Genomic DNA, 20,053 nt, shown 5'->3' with positions numbered 1-20,053 from the left:
TGTGTGCATTGCTTTGCTGAAGGGACTTGGGGACCCCAATAGCATGGCCATGGCTGTTCCCAAGAGTCATCTGAAATAATCAACATGGGGTAAAGAGATGGTGTTATTTTATTTTTTCCTGTGGAAATCCAGCTCAGTTAACTGAGAGGTCTGGTTTTTTGCACAGCAGAGCTGGGGCTTAACATTACATTAATTTTTTTTGTCTCGTTTTATTTGGTACTTAGGGAAAAACAAGGGGGAAGAAATGAACAGATGGAAAATAAGGCTCCCCTAAAGCAGGGATCGTTGAAACAATCCCTTAAAGCCTTGCGTGTCTCCACTGCTGAATCTGAGTGAGCAGCCTTGCACAGATTTATTTGTTCACTCCCAAATGCCCTTCCTGATGCCTCACTGCTGCCCAGGGAGCTCCTTCCCTCACCATGAACCCCGTGCCAGGGTGAGGGCACTGCTCCCGGGGTCTCACTGATGCAGCTCACAGGAGATGCCCACTGCAGGCTGTAGGAGGCTGCCCACCCCCAGGAGACATGCAGTGGGACACTGCCCTTTCTGCCCCAAAAGCTTCTGGCCATCAGCAGCCGAGGAGTCGGTGGCTTTGCCGGTGGCAATCAGCTGTCATTAAGAGCTGGAGGTCACTCCAGTGTGGCAGAAAGCGCCTTCCCACCACGGCTGCATTTCAGCAAACAAAGGCATCAGCATTCATTGGTTACAAATTACATAACTTTTCTGTTAATTGGTACTCGACCCCCTATTTGCTATTGTATCTATATTGCTATAGATACAACATCTGTTGGCTCAGATCTTGGGGCGCTCGGTGTCAGCCCGACAGGGCAGGGCACGGTGTGCAACGACAGCATGGCACGGCATAGCGACGGACAGCGCGACACGGTGTGACACAGCACGCCATGGCCTGGCACGGCTCGGCATGGCTGTATACAGCGTGAAAACGCCAGGGAATGACACAACGCAGCATGTCGCGACATGACGTGTCGCGACACGACCCCGGCCACCCCGCGCGCCTCCCCGCCGCGGCTCTCCTTTAAGGCGCCCTGGCCCAATCAGCGCAGCCCACATCCCGCCAGGGGCCGCCCCCGCGGCCCGCCGGGAGGCCCGTACAATCCCCGCGCACCGGGGGAGCCGCTGACCGCCTGTCGTATCCTCCGCGGCCCACCGCGGCCCCCCCACGCCCCCCGCTCGCCCTGCGCTTTTTCACAGTTTCCGGTGTTCGTCAGCGGGCGTGCGCGGGCTGAAGGCCCCTCTCCTAAATATGCCGTCCCTCCTGCCCCCTGGCGGAGCCGATGGTGCGTCGCCGAGGCGGGGCGGGCGGCGGGGCGGAAGGGCGCGTGGCGCGGCAGGGGCGGCCATCATGGAGCGCGCAGGTGAGGCCGCGGACGCCGGGGCCGGGGCCCGGCTGGGGGCGGCGGCGCGGCCCCGGTAACGCGGGGAGGGCCTCGGACTAACTCGCTTGTATTCCCGCAGGCCCGCGGCCTTGCGTGTGTGGCGGCCGGCGCTTCAGCCTCTCCTGCTCCTCCTCGCGGTGCCGGGCCCTCGCCCCCTAGCCACCGACTCAGGCCCGCGTACCTGGCGCGGCTGCGGGCGGCGCTGGAGCGGCCCTTCGCCGACGTGCGGGCCGCCTACTACTCCATCGTGGGGCTCAGCAGCCTCGGGGTGCGGGTGGCGGACGAGAAGGTGAGCGGGGCTGAGGGGCTGCAGCTCGGCAGCGAAAGACGAGGTGTAAAGAAAGTGTCCGGCGAGCTCTGCTTGGACATTTCCCGTGTGGGAAATGTAAATGTCCTTAGTAAGGGCCGGAGCAATCAGTGGTAATTACCGGCTCTCGTACACGTGCTCTTTGCATAAATTGCGCCTTTGTCCGGGCAGTAACGTGCCACGGGCGCTCCTACACTTCCTGCCTTCTAAATGGTGTCTGCAGGACTCGCTCCTCCGTATCAGTATTTGTTTAACCTCCTTGTGAAGAAGTTCCCTGCCTGTGGCATGTTTGCCTTGCTGTCCTGTTAAACAGAGCTTTCATTTGTTTGTTTCAGTTCAAGTACTGAATTCAGCCAGGTCACACCACTTCTGCTTATAAAATATGATCCCTTGTGTGCCAGCACCACAAAGGCTTGTGGTATCAACATGATGCTTACTGTGTTATGTCTTCGTGAATTTCTAGTTTAAATATTGCAGGTTTTCTGTTCCTCACACAGGCACATCTGCTCATGTGCATGGTCATGTTTACCTGTACACATGAGCTGTAAATACAAGTTCGTTCTTTCCTCATAGATTCATTAGAACAGGGGTTCTGAACCATTTGGTCTTAGTTTCTCTTTGAGTGTTGCACATTTGCACCATAAACTCTGAGCTTCCTGAAGATGTTGTGGTTTACTCCTTGCTGTGGCTGGTTACTGGTCACCTGTGGGCCACACTGGGAATTGCTGCTTTCCTTTGTGTCATTGTGGTTGAGTTTTTTATTAGTTCATGATAGCACAGCCTTTGCTTCTGGAGGTAAACAGTAATTATTTATTTGTTCTTGAGGTTTAGTGGTGAGGCTTTTTTCTGGACAGTGCACTTCTTCACAGGGTTAGACTATTTAAAAGGTGGAGGTAGTGAAAAATAACAGCTGTGTGTAACACTTGAACATATATCACAGTGGGGCTGGGGTTGGAAGGGACCTCTGGAGATCATCTAGTCCAGCCCCTCTACTACAGCAGCTTCACCTCGAGCAGGTTGCACAGTGTGATCATGTCCAGATGGGTTTTGTCTCCAGAGAAGGAGACTCCACAGCCTGTCTGGACAGCCTGTTCCAGTCACCCTCCCTGGCCAGCTGGCAGGGTTCTTCCCAAGGCATCCCAGGGTCCTTGTCCCCCAGGGCACACTGATGGCTCATGAAAGCTGCTTGTCCTCCTGGATCCTCAGGTCCTTCTCCACAGAGTTGCTTTCCAGATCATCTCCTGGAAGGCTGTCACATCGGTCAAGCATGATTTCTGCTTGGTGAATCCATGCTGGCTACTCCTCATAGCCTCCTTTTCCTTCCTGTGCTTAGAGATGAGCTGTTCCATCACCTTTCCAGGGGTGGAGTTAACTTCTGTTTCTGTTTCACAGGCTGCCTGCAAATTCATCAAGTCTCACGTGGACTCCAGCAGCGTTGAATCCCTCTTCTATGCTGCCCAGTCCATCCGAGTCCTGTCTGGCTGTGAGGTGAGTGTGGAACTCTGAGCTCTGCAGGCTCATGTGATGAGCAAGTACTTGCCTTGATATTTTTCTTGGGTTGGTTTTATGCATAGCTTCTACTTTTGCTTTCTTTTAGTGGGTTGTACTCTGTTATGCCTTAGGTAAATACTGGGCATAATCTACACAAGGCAAAGGGTAAAGATACAACACAACTATTTGGTCCAGGGTGATTCTGAGGGGATGTTTTTCAGTTAAACACTGGTGGCTAAGAAAAAAGGCAGCACATTTTATTCTCAGGACCCGTGTCAATTAGTGACTCTTTGGGTGGATAACAGACTGTTTGGATGTGAATCCTGGTGCTGGAACACTGCTGGATACAGATGCAGAGCACCCTTGCTGGACTGGAGTGGGTTATCTGAGCCCCATTTGCCATCAGTCCCACCATCCGCTACACGATGATGTGATGCCACGTGAAAAGCAGGATAAATCTGAATCCTGGATTACCCTGACTTACTGATAGTTGACAGCAAAACTTAGGGATTTCAGTAATTACACTAAAAGGTAATGAATGATAAAGGGCTTTTTTTCCTAAAAGCTTACAGTAACTCACCGAGTGCGTTGCTCCAGGAGGGAATCAGCGGTGAGAGGCTGTGTTGTTTTCAAGTGTGAATCTCTGTGTTCTTCCTCAGGTCACCATCTCAAATGAGACCAGGGAGCTGCTGCTTGCAGCTGTCAGTGAGGATTCCTCCATCAGCCAGATCTTCCATGCTGTTGGTGCCCTGAGTGGCTTTGGCCTTCCTTTAGCATCCCAGGAAGCTCTTAGTGCTCTTACTGCTCGTCTTAGCAAAGAAGAAAATGTGCTGGCGTAAGTCTCTGACAGAAATGATTCATTGTTCATCCTCTAGGCAGTTGGATTTTGGAGTAAAGAATATTTTAACACTTAATGGTTTTTAAAGTGGTTGTTGTGGACTAAAAAAATGGGTTCCTGGCGGCCTCAGTAGTAAGTCTGGGATCTGTGCTGTGCAGGGATCAAAGTTTGGTTTCTTCTCCGCCTTTGAATCTATGAGTTTGTTGCAGCTGATGCAGCTAAAGGGACATTCTGTAGTGAATGCTCAGTTCATGCTAAAATCACTTTAGATTCGTTGTCTTGAGTCAACTGAAGGCAAGAAGCTGTTTTACACTTCATTCAGAATAGGAAATGAAATTTCTTTTGATTTAAATGATGTTTGGCTTTTAAGGAAGGAATAATCATACACTTGTTTGGTTTCGTTTGTTCTTGTTTCAGAACCATCCAGGCTTTGGAGACAGCATCTTACTTGTCCCAGCAGGCAGATCTAAGTAGCATTGTTGAGGAGATCGAGGTAGGAACACACTATGCTCTCTAATTATTCAGAAATTTGCTAGACATCTGTAGTACTAAAATATGTATTAACGTGAAACACAAAATGAAAAACCAACCTGGCTAATTGCTTGCTGCATGATACGGCTTGGCTTGGGACTCCCTTTCAAGCAGATAATTCTTTTATCTGTTTCACAGCGGAGTGAAACATAGAAAGTCATGACATTTAATTATAGTTAAATCCACCAAAGGCTGGAGGTTTCTCTTTCTTCCTGTTTCTAAATGACTATTACAAAATCCATCAGTGATCCCATACAGGTAATTCTTGATTGCAGGCCTAACAGCAGAGGTAACTTCTGTGGATCTGCTAGAATGCAATTTAAATTTTAATAACTCTTTCTCTCAGGATCTTGTTGCTCGCCTGGATGACTTGGGTGGAGTTTACCTGCAGTTTGAAGAAGGAATTGAGACTACTGCCCTGTTTGTTGCTGCTGCCTACAAGCTGTCAGACCACGTGGGCACAGAGCCAGCAATGAAGGAGGTCTGTACCTACCTTTTCCTCCCATGCACACTCAAGCTCACAGAAAGGATCTGCCCAGTCCCTGTTGTGCAGTGCAAGAGCCCAGTGTAACCAGGGAGAATTTCTGCTGGAAAAAATAATGAGCATACTCAGCAAAAGGGGACATCTCATAGGGAGTGCTAAGGAACAGTATCTAAGAGGAAATTCCACCTTCAAGATCACAGGCTGGATTTGGTTTGATTTTTTTTTTATTTTTTTATTTTTCAAATGTATAGAAGGAAAGCAAAAACTTGTCTAAAATGAAAGACTGTTGGAAATTTCTTTTGAGTTTGGTTGAGCTAGGAATCATTACTGCAAGCCATCCACTTGGTAATTTTTTTTCCACACCAAGTTAACGGAGTTAGAAGTACTTTGGATTGAGAATCACAGCTCCCTTAAGCATGAGCCAAAGTGGCAGGGTTGAGACTGAAGCCAGTGCAAGACACCTGAGTTCATTCCTGGCTCTCTTCCACACTGCTGGCAAACAAACTAATGCAAAGTACTTTTGATGTCATTTTTGAGGTGGTGATTCTGCTACACACAATTCCAACTGTCAGCATCCAAATGATACTTAAAAAGAAAAGGCCAATTAAGGAAAATTGTTTAGTGTTGTTTCAGAATTGTGCTATCAGAAGTGCTGTTTATCTCTGGAGAATGGTGAGAGTGCCTCTGGAATACCACAAAACTGTCTTTAAAAAACAATATGTAGTACTTGAAAAAATAATTCCCTTCCCCCCCCCAACTTTAATGAGAGTGTCAGTGGCTGATTCGTGTCTGGAGCGATGCCATACCCTCCAAAGAAATGAAAAACACTGCAGGATTTGCACTGTGCAGGAGTTCTGTAGCATTTGTCTGAATGCTTTCTCCAGTTTTGATTTTGTTTGGTGCTCATCAGTACAAGCAGGAGGGTGAAAATTTGAGATGCAGTGGATTTCATTTAAAAGTGTTCTTTGTAGGTCAGTAAGTTGTGTGCCTATTGCTTTATTGGGGATTGTGTTTGATTGTACTCATTCTGATTAGAATTTAGCCCACAATCCTTTGCTTGGATCAAAGTGCCGGTAGCCAGTCCCTGTTTTCCAGACTGGCAGGGAGTGATGGAAGAAGCTGAATAATGAGGCATAGCCTGCAGAGTGTGGCACAGGTGCACTGACCCTCCTGAGTCAGACTGCAAAACCAGCTGGGGGGATGCAGTCCCACTCCTCCTTTGGAGAGAACAAATTAGCTTTGGCACATCCCAGAGCCAGAGCTGGCTCTGTGCTCCTGGTGGTACTGCTTTAAGGCTAATCCTCTTAGCTTGAGGACACTGCTGAGCCTAAGGGGATAAGCCTGCATGGGTCTAGACTGGCTCCTTCCAGAGCCACTGGGGTGCTTTGCATCACTGCTCCGTGGCCTTCCCAGCCTGGCAGGTAGCCAGGACATGGAGCCTGGTCCTGCTCCTCTGTATGAAGACAGTTGTAAAGCTCCTGGAGCCAAGGTGTCTTTTTGTAGCCACATGCAGTCTGGGTAGTTGAGCTGACAACATCTTCTGTTCCAAAACACATCCTTTGGAGAGGTGGACCCAAATTCTGGTTTTGCCTGTTTCTAGCACAGTTACAGCCATTGTGGTTGGAACCTCCCAGCCAAGAATAAGAATGCACACGTGATATGAGGTAACCCAAAATTAACTACCTCTGGAATAACTTGAATTATTTTTAAAGCAAATGGAAAATTAAACAGTCTTTATGAATGATGTTTTTATTAATAACATTACACTGAGCCAGTTTGCAATGTTGTGGTAAGCTGCCGGTGCTTCTATGTGATTTTCTTTTCCTTTTTCAGGATCAAATTATCCAGTTGATGAATGCAATTTTTAGCAAGAAAAACTTTGAGACGCTCTCAGAGGCCTTCAGTGTTGCCTGTGCTGCAGGCTCCTTGTCCCAGAACCGCTTCCACTTGCCTGTCATCGTTGTCCCCGAGGGGCCTGCGGCTGTGTCTCACCATCAGCCCATACTCAGGGTGAGTCCTTAGCCCTAATCTTGGCTCAGTCTGTTGTATTGTAGCTCTGGGTTGACTGTGTAAGGTGATACCAGGACTCAGGTTCCAGCAGATCTTTAGTGCTTTTGTGCAGTGATTCTTCGGAATCTCTGCTTACCCAGGGCTTACCAGGCACTCCTTGAGAAGTCAGTCAGCTCTGTTACTAGCTTCACCTTTCCCTGTTATGTGAGAAAGAACAAGGGAATCCAGGATGGTGGGTGAGGGAGAACTCTGGTTTGGAGTACAGTGGGGTACCGAGTTGTCTGTGCTCCTGCATTCCTCCTGGGACAGTGGGTTTCACAGAAATGCTGGTGTTTCTCTTGTAGCTACAAGTGACCAACGTTATGTCCCAGCCACTGACTCAAGCTTCTGTAAAGCTCGACCAAGCCAAGTCTGTGTCTAGCAAAGCCACTATCCTTCAACAGACACCATTTGTTCTGTCAGGGTAAGAAAATAAGATTGTTTTTACAGTTTGTAAGGCAAACAGGTGTTACTTAATCAGTGTTGGACTTAGTTTCCTTAGGTATTCTTCCACCAGAAAAATGTTTGTGTGATAAAAAACTCAAAATGCTGTGGTTGTGTTTTGTTGGTGAGGGGTGACTGAGCAGTTGGACGGTGATGGTGAATTTCTATTGCTTTTTCTTTTGATTGGGAGTGGGAAATTCCAGTGTTCTTCTGACTTTGGGGCAGCTTTGAAGAATTCTCTTCCTGCTGCACTTAGCAATGTCAGTTTTATGTTGTGGGGTTTTGCCTGCTTAGTGTCACATATTTGGAGGCTTCTTAACACCTTGGGTTTTTTTGTTACAGGGATTTCTTCGAGCTGAACTTCATGAACGTGAAACCTGCAAGTGGATATTATGACTTCTCTATCAGTGTAGATGGAGATAAGCGATTTATTGCTAACAAAGTGGAGGTGGGTGTGCTCTTTGATGGCATTTTAATTCTGTGCCTGTTCACTGAAACAGCATTTTATTTACATCCATGAAGGATGTTGCTAGTTGTATGGGATTTTTGTCACATGTTTTTCTGTAATACTTTGGATTTTGACTCCGGATTATGACCAGTAACCAGATTAATATATGATCAAAAGGGATTTGTGTAAATTTCAAACCTGACTTATCACTTAGATGCTGATCTGACAGCATACGAACAGAGGGTAACAATGCAAGTGTTTATGTGGCAACCCAAAGTAGCTTTGCAAAATTATTATTAAGAGTGTTAGTTCTTCAGAGCATTCAGGATTTGAGCCAGTAAATCTCAATGCTTGGCTACCAGTTGTCTGGTGATTGCCTGATGTGTGGAAGCTGGGTCCTGTTGTCTGTATAAGCTCTAGAGCCCTAGAAAAGAGTCAAGGGGGTCTCTTGGCATCTCTGAACTGTATATACTGAAGGCTTTTTAGTGGAGGAGCAGTGACCAAAGTAAATGGAAACAAAGTCTTTTTTTCATGCATACATAGCCCTTTTTTGGTGGCCAAAGCTGTTAGACCAAATCTTTCTGAAATACAATTTTATATAAATGCTCAGTTTTCCTTTCCTCAAGCTTGTTACAGTGAGCAGTGTGACCCCCAGTGACTGTTCACATAGTCACCTCAGTGTCAACAGCTGAGAATGCTCCTCTCCAATGAGTTCTATTCCCAGGGTTAATTTTTGCCCTCGATCACCTATTTAAGGAAACAATTAGCTTTTCAAATCTTCCAACATACTCAGCTTGGAGTGGAGGAAGAAGACACTTATTTACAACTGCTGACCTTTACTCTGAGTATCCAGTTGATGCTGCCAGTGCAGTAGTAATGGCACTCAGGGGTGCCAGAAGGGGATGGATTGTTGTGCTTAAGCTTTTGCTGGCACACGGAGGCACCACCAGGAATGTATTAGCACTGGCAGCTTTGTGAGAACCACTGCTAATAAGACACATTGTTATGGGGGAGGACTGCTGGGGAACTGCTTTTTTTCCTTACTGTTATTAGCATTAATTGTCCTTAATGCACCATCGTTTTGACAGTAATGAGCTAAACCAGTGGGTTATTACTCCGCCAGAGATGACATTTCCTGGCATTAAAATATTTGAGAGATGTTTGTGTACTGTGCTGTTGGAGGGGCTGTGTGCAGCAGCTCTGATTTGCCTTCACATAACTTTTTTAAAATTAATATTTCATTAGTCCATCTTTCACTGGTCCCATCTTGGAACAAAGTAGGGCTTTGCTAAAGTTAGCTTAAATCATCTGCATGTTAATGGATCCATTTTCAGGGGTAACCTCTCTCTTAAATTACACTTTTTGTTGTAAAGGAACTGCCAAGATGGTTGTGTTTGAAGTCTGACCTGAATGGTTTGGTTAATGTTTTTACATATTTTTCCCACAGGTTCCCTGTGAATTATTTTTCAGGCTGAGGGCGTGGGGCTGGTTCACACGAGCAAACCTGTAATAACAAATTGTAGTGTAAGATGAAAAATATCTTGGCAGTGAAACTTTTAATTCTCTGGGGGAGCATTTGTAAGCTGTGAGAACAAATGTGCTAATTAAAAACTACAGACTGCAGTAACTGCTTATGTTTGAGAGAAGGATTGAAGTCAGTCAAACCCACCGAGGCTCACTGCCTACATGGGCTGTGGTTTGGGGCTGGGGAGAGGGCAGGAAGTCATTTCTCTGCTTGGAGTTTATACTGCACTTAGCACAAAGGAGTGTGATAAATGGCAGGGCTTTATTGGCTGCCCAGCACTGAATGATAAATGCTGTGGCTCTGAAGGAAAGCTTGCTGAACAGAGTGCAGGGCTGCAGGAACGCTTTGGCGTTTGCCTGTTGGTAATAAAATCAGCAGAAACCTGTTGGGCTTTAGGAGCCCAGAGAGGCAGAGCTGGTTGCTGTCCAGAGACCACTCGTCTCCAGTTGCTGTCCGGAAAGCAGAAGTCCAAATGCACATGCAGTTTGAAGTTGTACCACACGTGATGTAATCTTTAATAGCTCGTTTCTGCTAGTTCAAAAGGAAAACTAGTTGGATCTGGATAGTTGGACTGTTTCATTAAAAACTGTTCTCCAAAGGCCAGCTAATTCCAGCATGCCTGAGGAGCTGGTGGAAGCAGTCTGCAGAGCTGGCTGCTTGTGCAGGAAGGAAGAGGGTGGCTTAGGGTTAGTGACTGGTGCAGGAGCTTTGCCAGAAGGTAAATTGCTATAGATCATTCTGTTCAGGTTAGGCTCTCTCTTGGGCTTAGTGTAAGACCCTCTTTGTTGAAGGGGGGCAGAAGCATCTGCAGTGAACTTCACCCTAACTGGTGTATGTGGAGTGCTCTGAGTAATTTTCTGTTGTGTTTTGTTGCAGCTGAAAGTAAAAGTTTCCACGGAAGTTGGGATTACTAATGTAGATCTTTCTACTGTGGATAAGGATCAGAGCATTGCGCCAAAAACAACCAGGTAAAATGACACAGTGGGTGTGATCCATTAAGGGCAGATCTGGCTCCAGGCAGGAGCCTGGGTTTCTCTCAACGCCAGACCTCTTGGAGATTCACTTGAGTCCTCTTTGGTTTTTAACTCCTAGGGTAGCTTACCCAGCCAAAGCCAAGGGTTCCTTCACTGCTGACAGCCATCAGAATTTTGCTTTATCCTTCCAGCTGATAGACGTGAACAGTGGAGCTGAACTCATCCCTCACCAGGTTAGGATGAATTTTTATCATTGCTGTGACACCAGGGTGTTCCATCATGAAGCACCTCGGGTGACAATTGCTCTTGAAAAGATTTGATAGGTTTTGAGAAGCCTTATGTTTCTGACATGGTCTGTGAAGATCACTGATCTCAGTAGATGGGAGATTCAGTTCATTTGTTTTGTGTATGTGTTAAATGAAACATCTGGCTCTGGTGCTGTGTCGTATTTAACTCAACAAAGTGAGGGTAGGTAGCCTGCACTGTAAAAGCACACTTCTGATTTTTTTAATATAGATTGTTGGCTGAAAAAGCCCTTGAACGTTACAACCTTCCTTTCAGACTTTTGTCCGACTTCACAACCAGAAGACTGGCCAGGAGGTGGTGTTTGTTGCAGAACCAGATAACAAGAACGTGTACAAATTTGAACTGGATACCTCTGAAAGAAAGACTGAATTTGACTCTGCCTCTGGTACCTACACTCTTTACTTGATCATTGGAGATGCCACTCTGGAAAATCCAATCCTCTGGAATGTGGTATGTAGCTGGAACTGGGGTGATGTGGTTTTGAGGTTACTGGCAGTCTGACTAGCAGGAGGGCATGGTACAGACCTGGAAGAAAAAAGCTCAAATGTTTTGTTCTCTGTAGTGAACGAGAATCCTTCTGGCCATTTATGGGCTCTGAGGTTCATTTTAAGTTTTGAAGTAAACATCACAGCAGGACAGAAATGAACTTTCAGTTCATCATGTGGTGGAGCAGAAACTGCAGAACATTTATGGGTTTGATTGTAATTTCACAGCAAGTTCTCAAGGTTTAACCTTTCTGTTCTCTCTCTGCTGAAAATAAGTCCAATTCTTGTTTGTGGGTGATTGGCATTACTGCCTCTCTTTAGGAGAAGCTGCTTCTTAAAAAATCTGATGGCTTTTTCTTAGGTGCCTGTAAAAATTGTGTCAGTGGTAGATTGGCAAATAAGGAAATAGGGCACAGTAATGGAATAGCTTTTATTAATACATTAAGGTCAAAGTTCATGAAGCTGCACGATTTCATTTCAGGCTGATGTTGTGATCACATTCCCAGAAGAGGATGCCCCATCCACAGTTCAGTCCAAGAACCTCTTTGTTCCCAAACCTGAAATCCAGGTACAGTCAAAATTATGTGTGGACATGGGTGGCTAGTCCTACTGTTGTTATTAGTTCTCATCATAGTTTATTTGTAAGTAAAGTAATTTGAGGAAGACCAGAGTTACTGCTTAATGGAAGGAACTTTGTTGCAGTCCTCTGGAGTACGAATACATAAGCTGTGTGTCCTACCTGTGAGAGAGCAACTTGTGTCACTGAGAAGATTCAGACATGACAATTTGACCAGGTGACTGGGTAAGCACCACAGAAAGGTCTCTGCTTCATTCCAGCCATCTGTGCTGGTGTCAAGTGAACAAGTGCTTCTGTGAGTGCAAGGAAAAGTTAACTGTGCAAGAGATCAAATGTGCAGAGACTGGAATAGACACTAAAGAGTCAGTCTTTGCCTTAAGAGGAACAGTTCTCTTCCAGAGGAGTGTGTGGGAACAGCACCAGGGCTCCTCTGAGGAGCTGAGAAGCTGCTCTGTTGGAATACTCCTACTCATGAGTTGGTTTTGTTTGTTTGCAGCACCTCTTCAGGGAACCTGAGAAGAGGCCTCCCACGGTGGTCTCCAACACTTTCACAGCGTTGGTTCTTTCCCCGCTGCTTTTGCTGCTCATCCTGGTGAGTGAACTGGGCCCCAGAGGAACATCACCTTTTCCCATGCAGTCCAGAGTCACTTTAGGAGACTGGGCAGTTCAACTCTTACTAAAACTCCTGGTTAATCCTGACTGGCACCGCAGTGCTGGAGTTACAGCTAGCAAATGTCAGTGCAGAGCATTGGTCTGGTTTGGTTGTTTGAGTTTATAGTCAAAACAGAAAAACACTGCTGCCAAGTGGAAGTAGGTGGATGGGTTTCTTCAGTCTGCTTCAGCTGGGGATGGTGAATAACAGTGGGCAGATTAAGTAACGTTGAACTTCCACAGGAAAAAAGCAGGGATTCTGCCTCACACATAATAAATCTATCACAAAATCTGTGTTACTAAATCCTATCAGGTGGATTCCCATTTATGGACATAATATTGGAGTGTCTGTAGTTGAAACAATCCACTGCTACTCATTGTATCATTAGGGCAGTGTTCTGAACTTAATACAAAACAAAATCTCACTGAGGCAAGTTAAATTATTCCTTATTTGGAAGATGAAGCTGATTCAAAGAGTAATTTCCCATTAGCTGGTCTCACTGAAAGTGGGCACTCAGGCAGTTGTGTCCCCTGCTCACTGGAGTTCACAATACACGTTGATGACACTTTAATAAAAAATCTTATTGCTGCTGCTCCTGCTTCCCATCCTTCATGCCTTTGTCTTTTGTACTCCAAAAACTACAATTGTTTTTATGAGCAAGCATCTTGTATCTGTAGCTGTTTTTTGTCTGAGTCCAAAATGAGAACCTTACCTTTTTGTTTTGGTCTTTGAAATTAACTCAGCTGGATAGAAATAGCAATGTCAGGTTTTGGGGTTTTTTTGCAATCTAGTTTTGGAGCAGTACTTTCTCATCAGTTTAGGATATTTGAGCAACTGCATTAGGGCAATCAGAAGCAGCAGGAGAGATTTTCACTAAAGGAGCTCAGGAGTGCTGCCTTTAGCAAAATTACTACTCTTGCAGTAGTAAACAAGTGCTTCTGTAGAGAATACACTGAATACAGAGAATTCATTGAAGGACTTAAAGCAAACAGGCTTGAAAGGTACTGAAGTTTAAAATAAAAGCTTGTGTTCGCAAGGCTGTTGTAACTCAGATTTTGGTTTTTTTTCCCTTTAGTGGATCAAGATAGGTGCCAACATCTCCAACTTCAGCTTTGCTCCCAGCACCATTGTTTTTCACATGGGACATGCTGGTAAGTGTCAGAGGCTTTCTGCTTTGTTTGACCTCCTCACCTGGGAGTTACAGATGAGAGCCTGTGGTTAATGGGCTCGTGGTCTATTAACTATAATGACATAACAGCATAACATTTGTTCTCTTGTTTCCATCTGCCTTCCTGCTTTTCATGATTGTTAATATGGTGATAAACCTGTTTTGGCCATCAGCTTATAACAGCCGTCATTATCCGGGCCCCTCTCTCACACCATTTATCTGTACTTAATAGAACTTCTTACTTCCAGAGGTCACACTTTCTTTATTGCATGATTATCCTCTGAGAGCAGGGAGGTTCTGTGGGGATTGAAACCTGTGGGACTCTGTTGGCGGGGAAAGGCTACATCTTTTCTTTAAAGCTCTTCCCAGGAGAGCACTTCTGGTTTTTTGGCTGGACCAAGTTTTTTCATCAATTTTATTGTGCCCTTGGTCACAGTTATTTACTGCCTTGGTAGAATTTCAAAAACACAGCAGATTGGGACAACTTTGGATCTGCTGTTTCCCAAATGTCATTGTGTCTCTCAGTCCAAGTGAGTGTCATGGAAGCTTTATAAAGCTGTAAGCCCCTACAGATGTATGAAGGTTAATATCCCCTATTGAAATCCAGAGTAACCTCCTCTTTTTAATACCCCTTTATGTCTATAATATGTCCATAATTCTGCCACAGGAGGGTTGGTTGCAAGCTGTCCATCACGTTTTTTGTGTGTGGAGGCCCAGACACCATAATTCCCTGGCAATAATGTAGAGTCTTTGAATCTGCCATTCAGAGCTTCAGAAATGAGATATAAACCAAATGCTTAGGACTGGCAGTGCAATTGTTCTGAGGATAACAAATGGTTGCTCTTTGAAATGCAGTTTCAGCCATGTCTTTTTTTTCCCCAGCAATGTTGGGGCTCATGTATGTCTACTGGACTCAGCTCAACATGTTCCAGACGCTGAAGTACTTGGCCATTTTGGGTGGCATCACGTTCCTGGCAGGCAACAGGATGCTGGCTCAGAAAGCTGTGAAGAGGTAAGGAGGGAGCTGCTTTCAGCATCAGTGGGGAGGAGTGGGTGGTGCTGTCTTGTGCCAGTGGCTGAGAGGGCAGCAAACGCTGCTCTGGGTCCTTAGACCTGGTGTGTGGGGCGGGGCTGCTCAGTCCCACCTTCCTGCCTGTCTCCAGAACAAGGGCTTGAACTGAACAGGGCAGTTCTCTCCTGCACAGAGAATGGGCCACGTGGCACAAGCTGGAGCAACCAGCACAGGGTGGAAGTGTCTGTGCTTTGACACGAAGAAACCCACGTTTGGCAAGGCACATTCACTGACAGATTTGTTTTACTACATGGTATGTCAAGCTCTTAGAATATTGTTAGATTATGAAAAGCATTGTAAATGCAGGAGAGGCCCAACTCTTCAGGAGCTGTGCTTGTGATCAAAGTTTTAAGGGGAGGAAGGTAAGGCAGGGGTACCTTCCAGCAACAGACAACAGGCAACACGCACAAGCAAACCCAGGGAAAATTCTGCTAGATAACTAGGGATACAGGATTCATTTCTGTACTGGCATTGGACTGATTCTGGACACTTGTGTCTTCTGCCGTGCAGTGCCTCATGACTGCCATGGCTTGGGCAGCCAGCAGGTTGCTGACCCAAGCTTCCAGTGCAGTGCACTGATCAGAGGACACACTACCCCCTCTCCTTCACTTCTGTCAGGCACAGTTCCATGTGAGACTTAAGCTTTAGCCCTTTAGTACTAATGTAGCATTTTGTTTTGAAGATGATCTTACTGACGTGCTTTGCCATCAGACCTGTGCTTTTCTTACTTTCCCCTTTTTGAGCCGCTGGAATCTTATCCCTACATACCTATCTGCATAGATATCTCTGGGTTCTCACTTTTTGATTGCACTCCATTAAAACCAGGACAAGAGATGTAAAAAAAAATATATATCATTTTAAGGGGGATTGTGTTGATTTGTTGTCTTTAAAACATGTAAACTTGCATGGCTTTAGCAGGGAGAATGATTAATGTAATTAACCCTTTCCATAGTGTCTTCCCAGCTTTCTCAGCCTTGGTCTTTTGGATATCCAGCCTCTCCACTGTGGCATCTATCTTGTTAGCACAACAGTTCCTACTGTGATTTTCTTTCCAGCAGCACTGTGTTATGTCATTTAATAATGTTTCCTTTTTTCCTTTTAAGAGTAATGATAAAATCATTATTAAATGCAGATTGCCTAGGATACAGATTTAGGGGAAAATAATACAATGAAGCTAATTTCTGAGTATCTTTGCTTAACCAGGGCTTCTGTTAGCACATAAATGCAGCTGGTTGGTACCTGCTTCAAACCACTGCAGGGGGTGTCCGTTTGCTTTTTCGCTGTAAATGACACGAAGCTGCAACTACAATGGCAAATTTGAAAGTAAAACTTCTACCTGAGGCTAAAGTGAAACCTTTTGTACATGACTTTAAAGTTCAAAAAGACATCTTCTTGTTAAGGCACTGCCTGCCTGTCTCAGAGGCTGAGGTGCAGTGACAATTAACTGGATTGCACGTTGAGGCAAAGCTGTGGAGGCGACTGGTGGGCGTGGGAAGGGAGGGGGACTGTATAAACCATCTTGTTATAGAAGTTACCAGAAGGCCTGGTTTTGCTTTTTGCATTTCTGTCACTGGCTCTGATTCCTGGAGCAGGGCTGCTTTCCTCCTTCCTGTCTTCTCTGAACCTCTCTCCCTCTCTCCTTTTGGCAGGATCGCTGCAGAGCAGAGCAGTAGGTTGGCAAAGTATAGAACGCTGCGGTAAAAGGGGGTTTGCTAGTGACCAGCTCTTCAGGAAGTAAGGGCCTTTTTGGATTTTGCCTTTCCTGGGCATGCTGCCTGTTTCATTTCACCTCATCACTCACTCCTTTTGCAAAAAGATATGTGAACTGAAGCTGCTTCCTCCCAACATCGCTTACTGGGCTTTGGTCCTTGGCTGCAGCTGGGTTGGCATAATAGCAGTACATGTTCTCTGAGACTAAATTGCATTTGTGTGATTTCCTTAATTGTCTGAAATCTGCATGGTGATATGTGCACATGTAAATATGCTGTCCTGAGCACCAAGCAGCTCTCAGGTGATGAAATAAACCTAGTTTAAATAGTATTATCGTTCCCATAAATAAATTACTGGTAATGTTGGCTGGAGGAGGACGCGATGGAAATGGCTGTTTCATCATCCTGCTGCTGGTACTGCCTATCCCCATCCACAGTATTCTGGTTCTTCAGCTGCCAGGCACTCTGCCTGCTGAATTACACCCTTGCTTTGGGTGGCAAGAGCTCTGCAGCAAAGCCAGGTCAGCTCCACCTCGTTCAGCTGAGAACACGACCCAGTCCCGGGGTCACCCTCCCATTAGAGTGAACTGGCCATGATGGCTCAGGCAGCAGCAGCTCCCAGCCTCCTCCATTCCATACAGTTGTGTGATAGGTCTCCATGATCACTTACCAGCACAAAGCCCTTCATTTCCTTTCGTTCCAAGAGGTAAGGTCCCAGTTTGCTCTATCCACAGTGGTGTAGGAGGCAGGACTGCCGGCATTCCACACGCTGCCCAGTTCTGAGTGTGTGTGCATGGGGGCTTCATTCCCTGTTCAGTGCTCTGGTTTGTTGTGGGGAAGAGGGAGAGCATCTGGGATGGCTCCTGTGATGGGACAAATCACTGCACAACGTGCTGCACTGGTGCATCTCCTGAGCATTTGCTTTCTCTCACGTTTGTGGTCAGTGCTCCAGGCACACACACAGTGCATTGAATGGAGCTCAGGTTTTTTGGTGCAAAACAAAACCAGTGTGGGAGTCTGTGCCACACAAACGGTGTGCACTGTGGGGGCAGCACCTGTGTGCAGATCAGGGAGTGTGGAGGATGGTTTCATGGAATTTACACGTGAAGAATCTGGCATCATGTCCCTCAGAAAAACACCCTGTTAATGTCTCTTCTCTCCTTGGAGCGTTTTGAGGTATTTGAGCACAGAACAAGCTACAGCGAGTTACTGGAGAGGAACTGGAGATGGCTGTCACTTGTCCTACTAAACAAATGCTGGGTTTGCATCCTGACTGTGTTTGGTGTGTGATGTTCAAGTCCCTGGATGCTTCTTTTTAACATTGCTTTGGGCCTGTGTTTTTCAGCTTTTTAGGGCTGTGTTACCAAGTGCCTGACCAGTGTGTTCTCGGCAGCTTGCATGTTTTCTGTGTCTTAGCCCCACCAGGGGCTGTGAGTAGTCCTGGAAGATCACAGAATCACAAAATGGCTTAGGCTGGAAGGGACCTTAAAGATCAACCAGTTCCACCCCCTGCCATGAGCAGGGACACCTTCCACTATCCCAGGTTGCTCCAAGCCCTGTCCAACCTGGCCCTGGACACTTCCAGGGATGGGGCAGCCACAGCTTCTCTGGGCAACCTGTGCCAGGGCCTCACCACCCTCTGAGTAAAGATCTAATCTAAACCTTCCTTCCTTCAGTTTAAAACCATTGCCCCTAGTGGTGTTGCTATCTGCCCCTATAAAACACCCCTCTCCCTCCTTTTTCTAAGCCCCCTTCAAGTCCTGCATGGCTGCAGTGAGGCCTTCCCTGGCCCTTCTCTTTTCCAGGCTGAGGGACCCCCGTCTCTCAGCCTTTCCTCAGAGCAGAGGTGCTCCAGCCCTTGGAGCACCTTTGTCGCCCTAGGATCTTGCAAATAACTTATTATCCACAAACCTTAAATTAGGTTTTGCTGCCATGTGCAGGCACAAAGGGTTTCTAATACCCCAGATACATCAGTTAGGAGTGTATTGTTACCACGTCCTAGGGATAGACTGCCAAGAGCTCTGCATCCATAGCTGTGCTTGTGTCTGGCAAAAGAACCCTGGAAAGTTGGATCTGCTGTGCTAAATTAGACTACTTCATCTTCTTGGGGACATGAAGATCTTTGTGTTTACGTGGACCAATGATTCCCAGCAGGTGGATTGGCCTTGTTAAAAGTAGAAGTTGAGGTACCTCCAGGCTTTTTATTCAGCCTGGGTTTTTTTGTTTGGTTCTACAATTTAAAAGGCTTTTTCATACCTTTTGCACCAGGAATTAACCTTCATTTTTTCTGACCATTTCCATCTTCCTTGAATTCCATCCCCCGTTCCCTTACAGTACTGGTTTTGTCACTCCAATAAGCTGCTTTTGGGAAGCTTGTCTGACAAGCTTTCTTTGAGAGAAGATGAGGGTTTTGGGGACACTTTTACTGTGCAAGGAGGTGCTTTGTTGCCTGGAAGAGTTAATTTTGGGGGTTTTTCTTTCCAGGACACAGTAGTACCAGAAGAATGGAAGAAATGTGGAAAAACAAAGCAAATGCCTTCAGAACAGAAGTGAATAAATAACTGAAAGACCAAAAGAAGGAAGGCAGAAGATGTTTTTTTTTAATATATATATATATTGAGTCAAAAGGGTGCCAGTTAAACTTTTTTAAATATCTTGATTTTCATCATTGTGTTCCTGCTACTGGAGTGCTCTTCATATGAATCTGGAAAATCTTTTTTTCCCTGGATCCTCCCCCTTTTTTTCTCCCAGGACATTTGAATTTCCTTTCGAGAAAGAGGAAGAAGAAAATACAGTTCTGCCTTTCCCCAGATACCCTTTCCTCATCCTAAAGATTTGTGAATAAAGAGGAAGGAATGGTCCTGAATGTTGTGTTTTGGCTGTGTCGGAGGCGGTGATTGGAAGCTGGGCTCACATGGGAATGAAAAGAGCTTTTTCTGGTGGGTAATTTTGTGTGTGAGTCACTGCTGTGTGTGACACTTCCTGTTCTTTCATGTGCTTTCCCAGAGGGATGTGTTTATTGGGGGGGACTTCCCACTCCTGCCTGTGCCCTGTGCAAGGCTGTGGGCTGCCTTTCTCCACTCATGGCTGTTCTCTCCCACCCCAGGCTGTGCTGAGCTGCTCTGGGCCCTTGGGGTCAGGCAGGAGGAGCCCTTGGAGAGAGCCAGCTGTGGTGCTGGAGCGCCTGTGTCTGACCCGGCAGGTTTGGGGGTCCCTTGGGAGGGTTCACTTTCTTTGCAGCCTCTGGAGTCACTGTTTCACTCCAAATAAGAGGTTGTTGCTTCTGGTCTTCTGTGAAACCAAAAAGCCAGGAATGTGCTGGTTGCCACGTGGCCACATTTGAATTACTCGAGCTCTTAACTTCCCAACTAGTTACTCCCTTCAGGACCACCAAGCATGTTGAGGCAGCGGATTTGGGCTTTATTGAAGAACCCACTGATAGTAAAAACCAAAGGCCAAAATCTCCTCCTAATGAGCAACTTCCACATGGGAAACATAACAGTTACTCCCTTCCCTGCATCCCTGTGTTTGCTCCTGTTCATCCCGTGTCAGAGTAGTTTCTTTAAAGCCTTTTGGCAAAGGAACTTTATCAAATT

General features: G+C 46.1%; 1 protein-coding gene across 1 annotated transcript; it reads left to right on the top strand.

Annotated features, from left to right (window-relative positions):
• The first annotated feature begins 978 nt into the window (after positions 1 to 978).
• RPN2 (ribophorin II) lies at positions 979 to 19,323 on the top strand. Its single transcript, XM_029960433.1, has 18 exons — positions 979 to 1,311; positions 1,477 to 1,686; positions 3,097 to 3,192; positions 3,855 to 4,030; positions 4,451 to 4,526; positions 4,911 to 5,045; positions 6,882 to 7,058; positions 7,403 to 7,521; positions 7,884 to 7,989; positions 10,391 to 10,482; positions 10,607 to 10,721; positions 11,050 to 11,244; positions 11,761 to 11,847; positions 12,353 to 12,448; positions 13,584 to 13,659; positions 14,559 to 14,688; positions 16,398 to 16,482; positions 18,942 to 19,323. Exons 1-17 carry the CDS (start codon positions 979 to 981, stop codon positions 16,447 to 16,449), a joined length of 2,271 nt encoding a protein of 756 aa, XP_029816293.1. The 3' UTR covers positions 16,450 to 16,482; positions 18,942 to 19,323.
• The last annotated feature ends 730 nt before the right edge of the window (positions 19,324 to 20,053 follow it).

This window comes from Manacus vitellinus, unplaced genomic scaffold (genome assembly GCF_001715985.3).
Source record: "Manacus vitellinus isolate BGI_N305 unplaced genomic scaffold, ASM171598v3 scaffold_26_pilon, whole genome shotgun sequence".
NCBI classification, from domain to species: domain Eukaryota; kingdom Metazoa; phylum Chordata; class Aves; order Passeriformes; family Pipridae; genus Manacus; species Manacus vitellinus.
The sequence above is the reverse complement of the archived record's forward strand: the minus strand, read 5'-3'. Positions and strand labels throughout refer to the sequence as shown.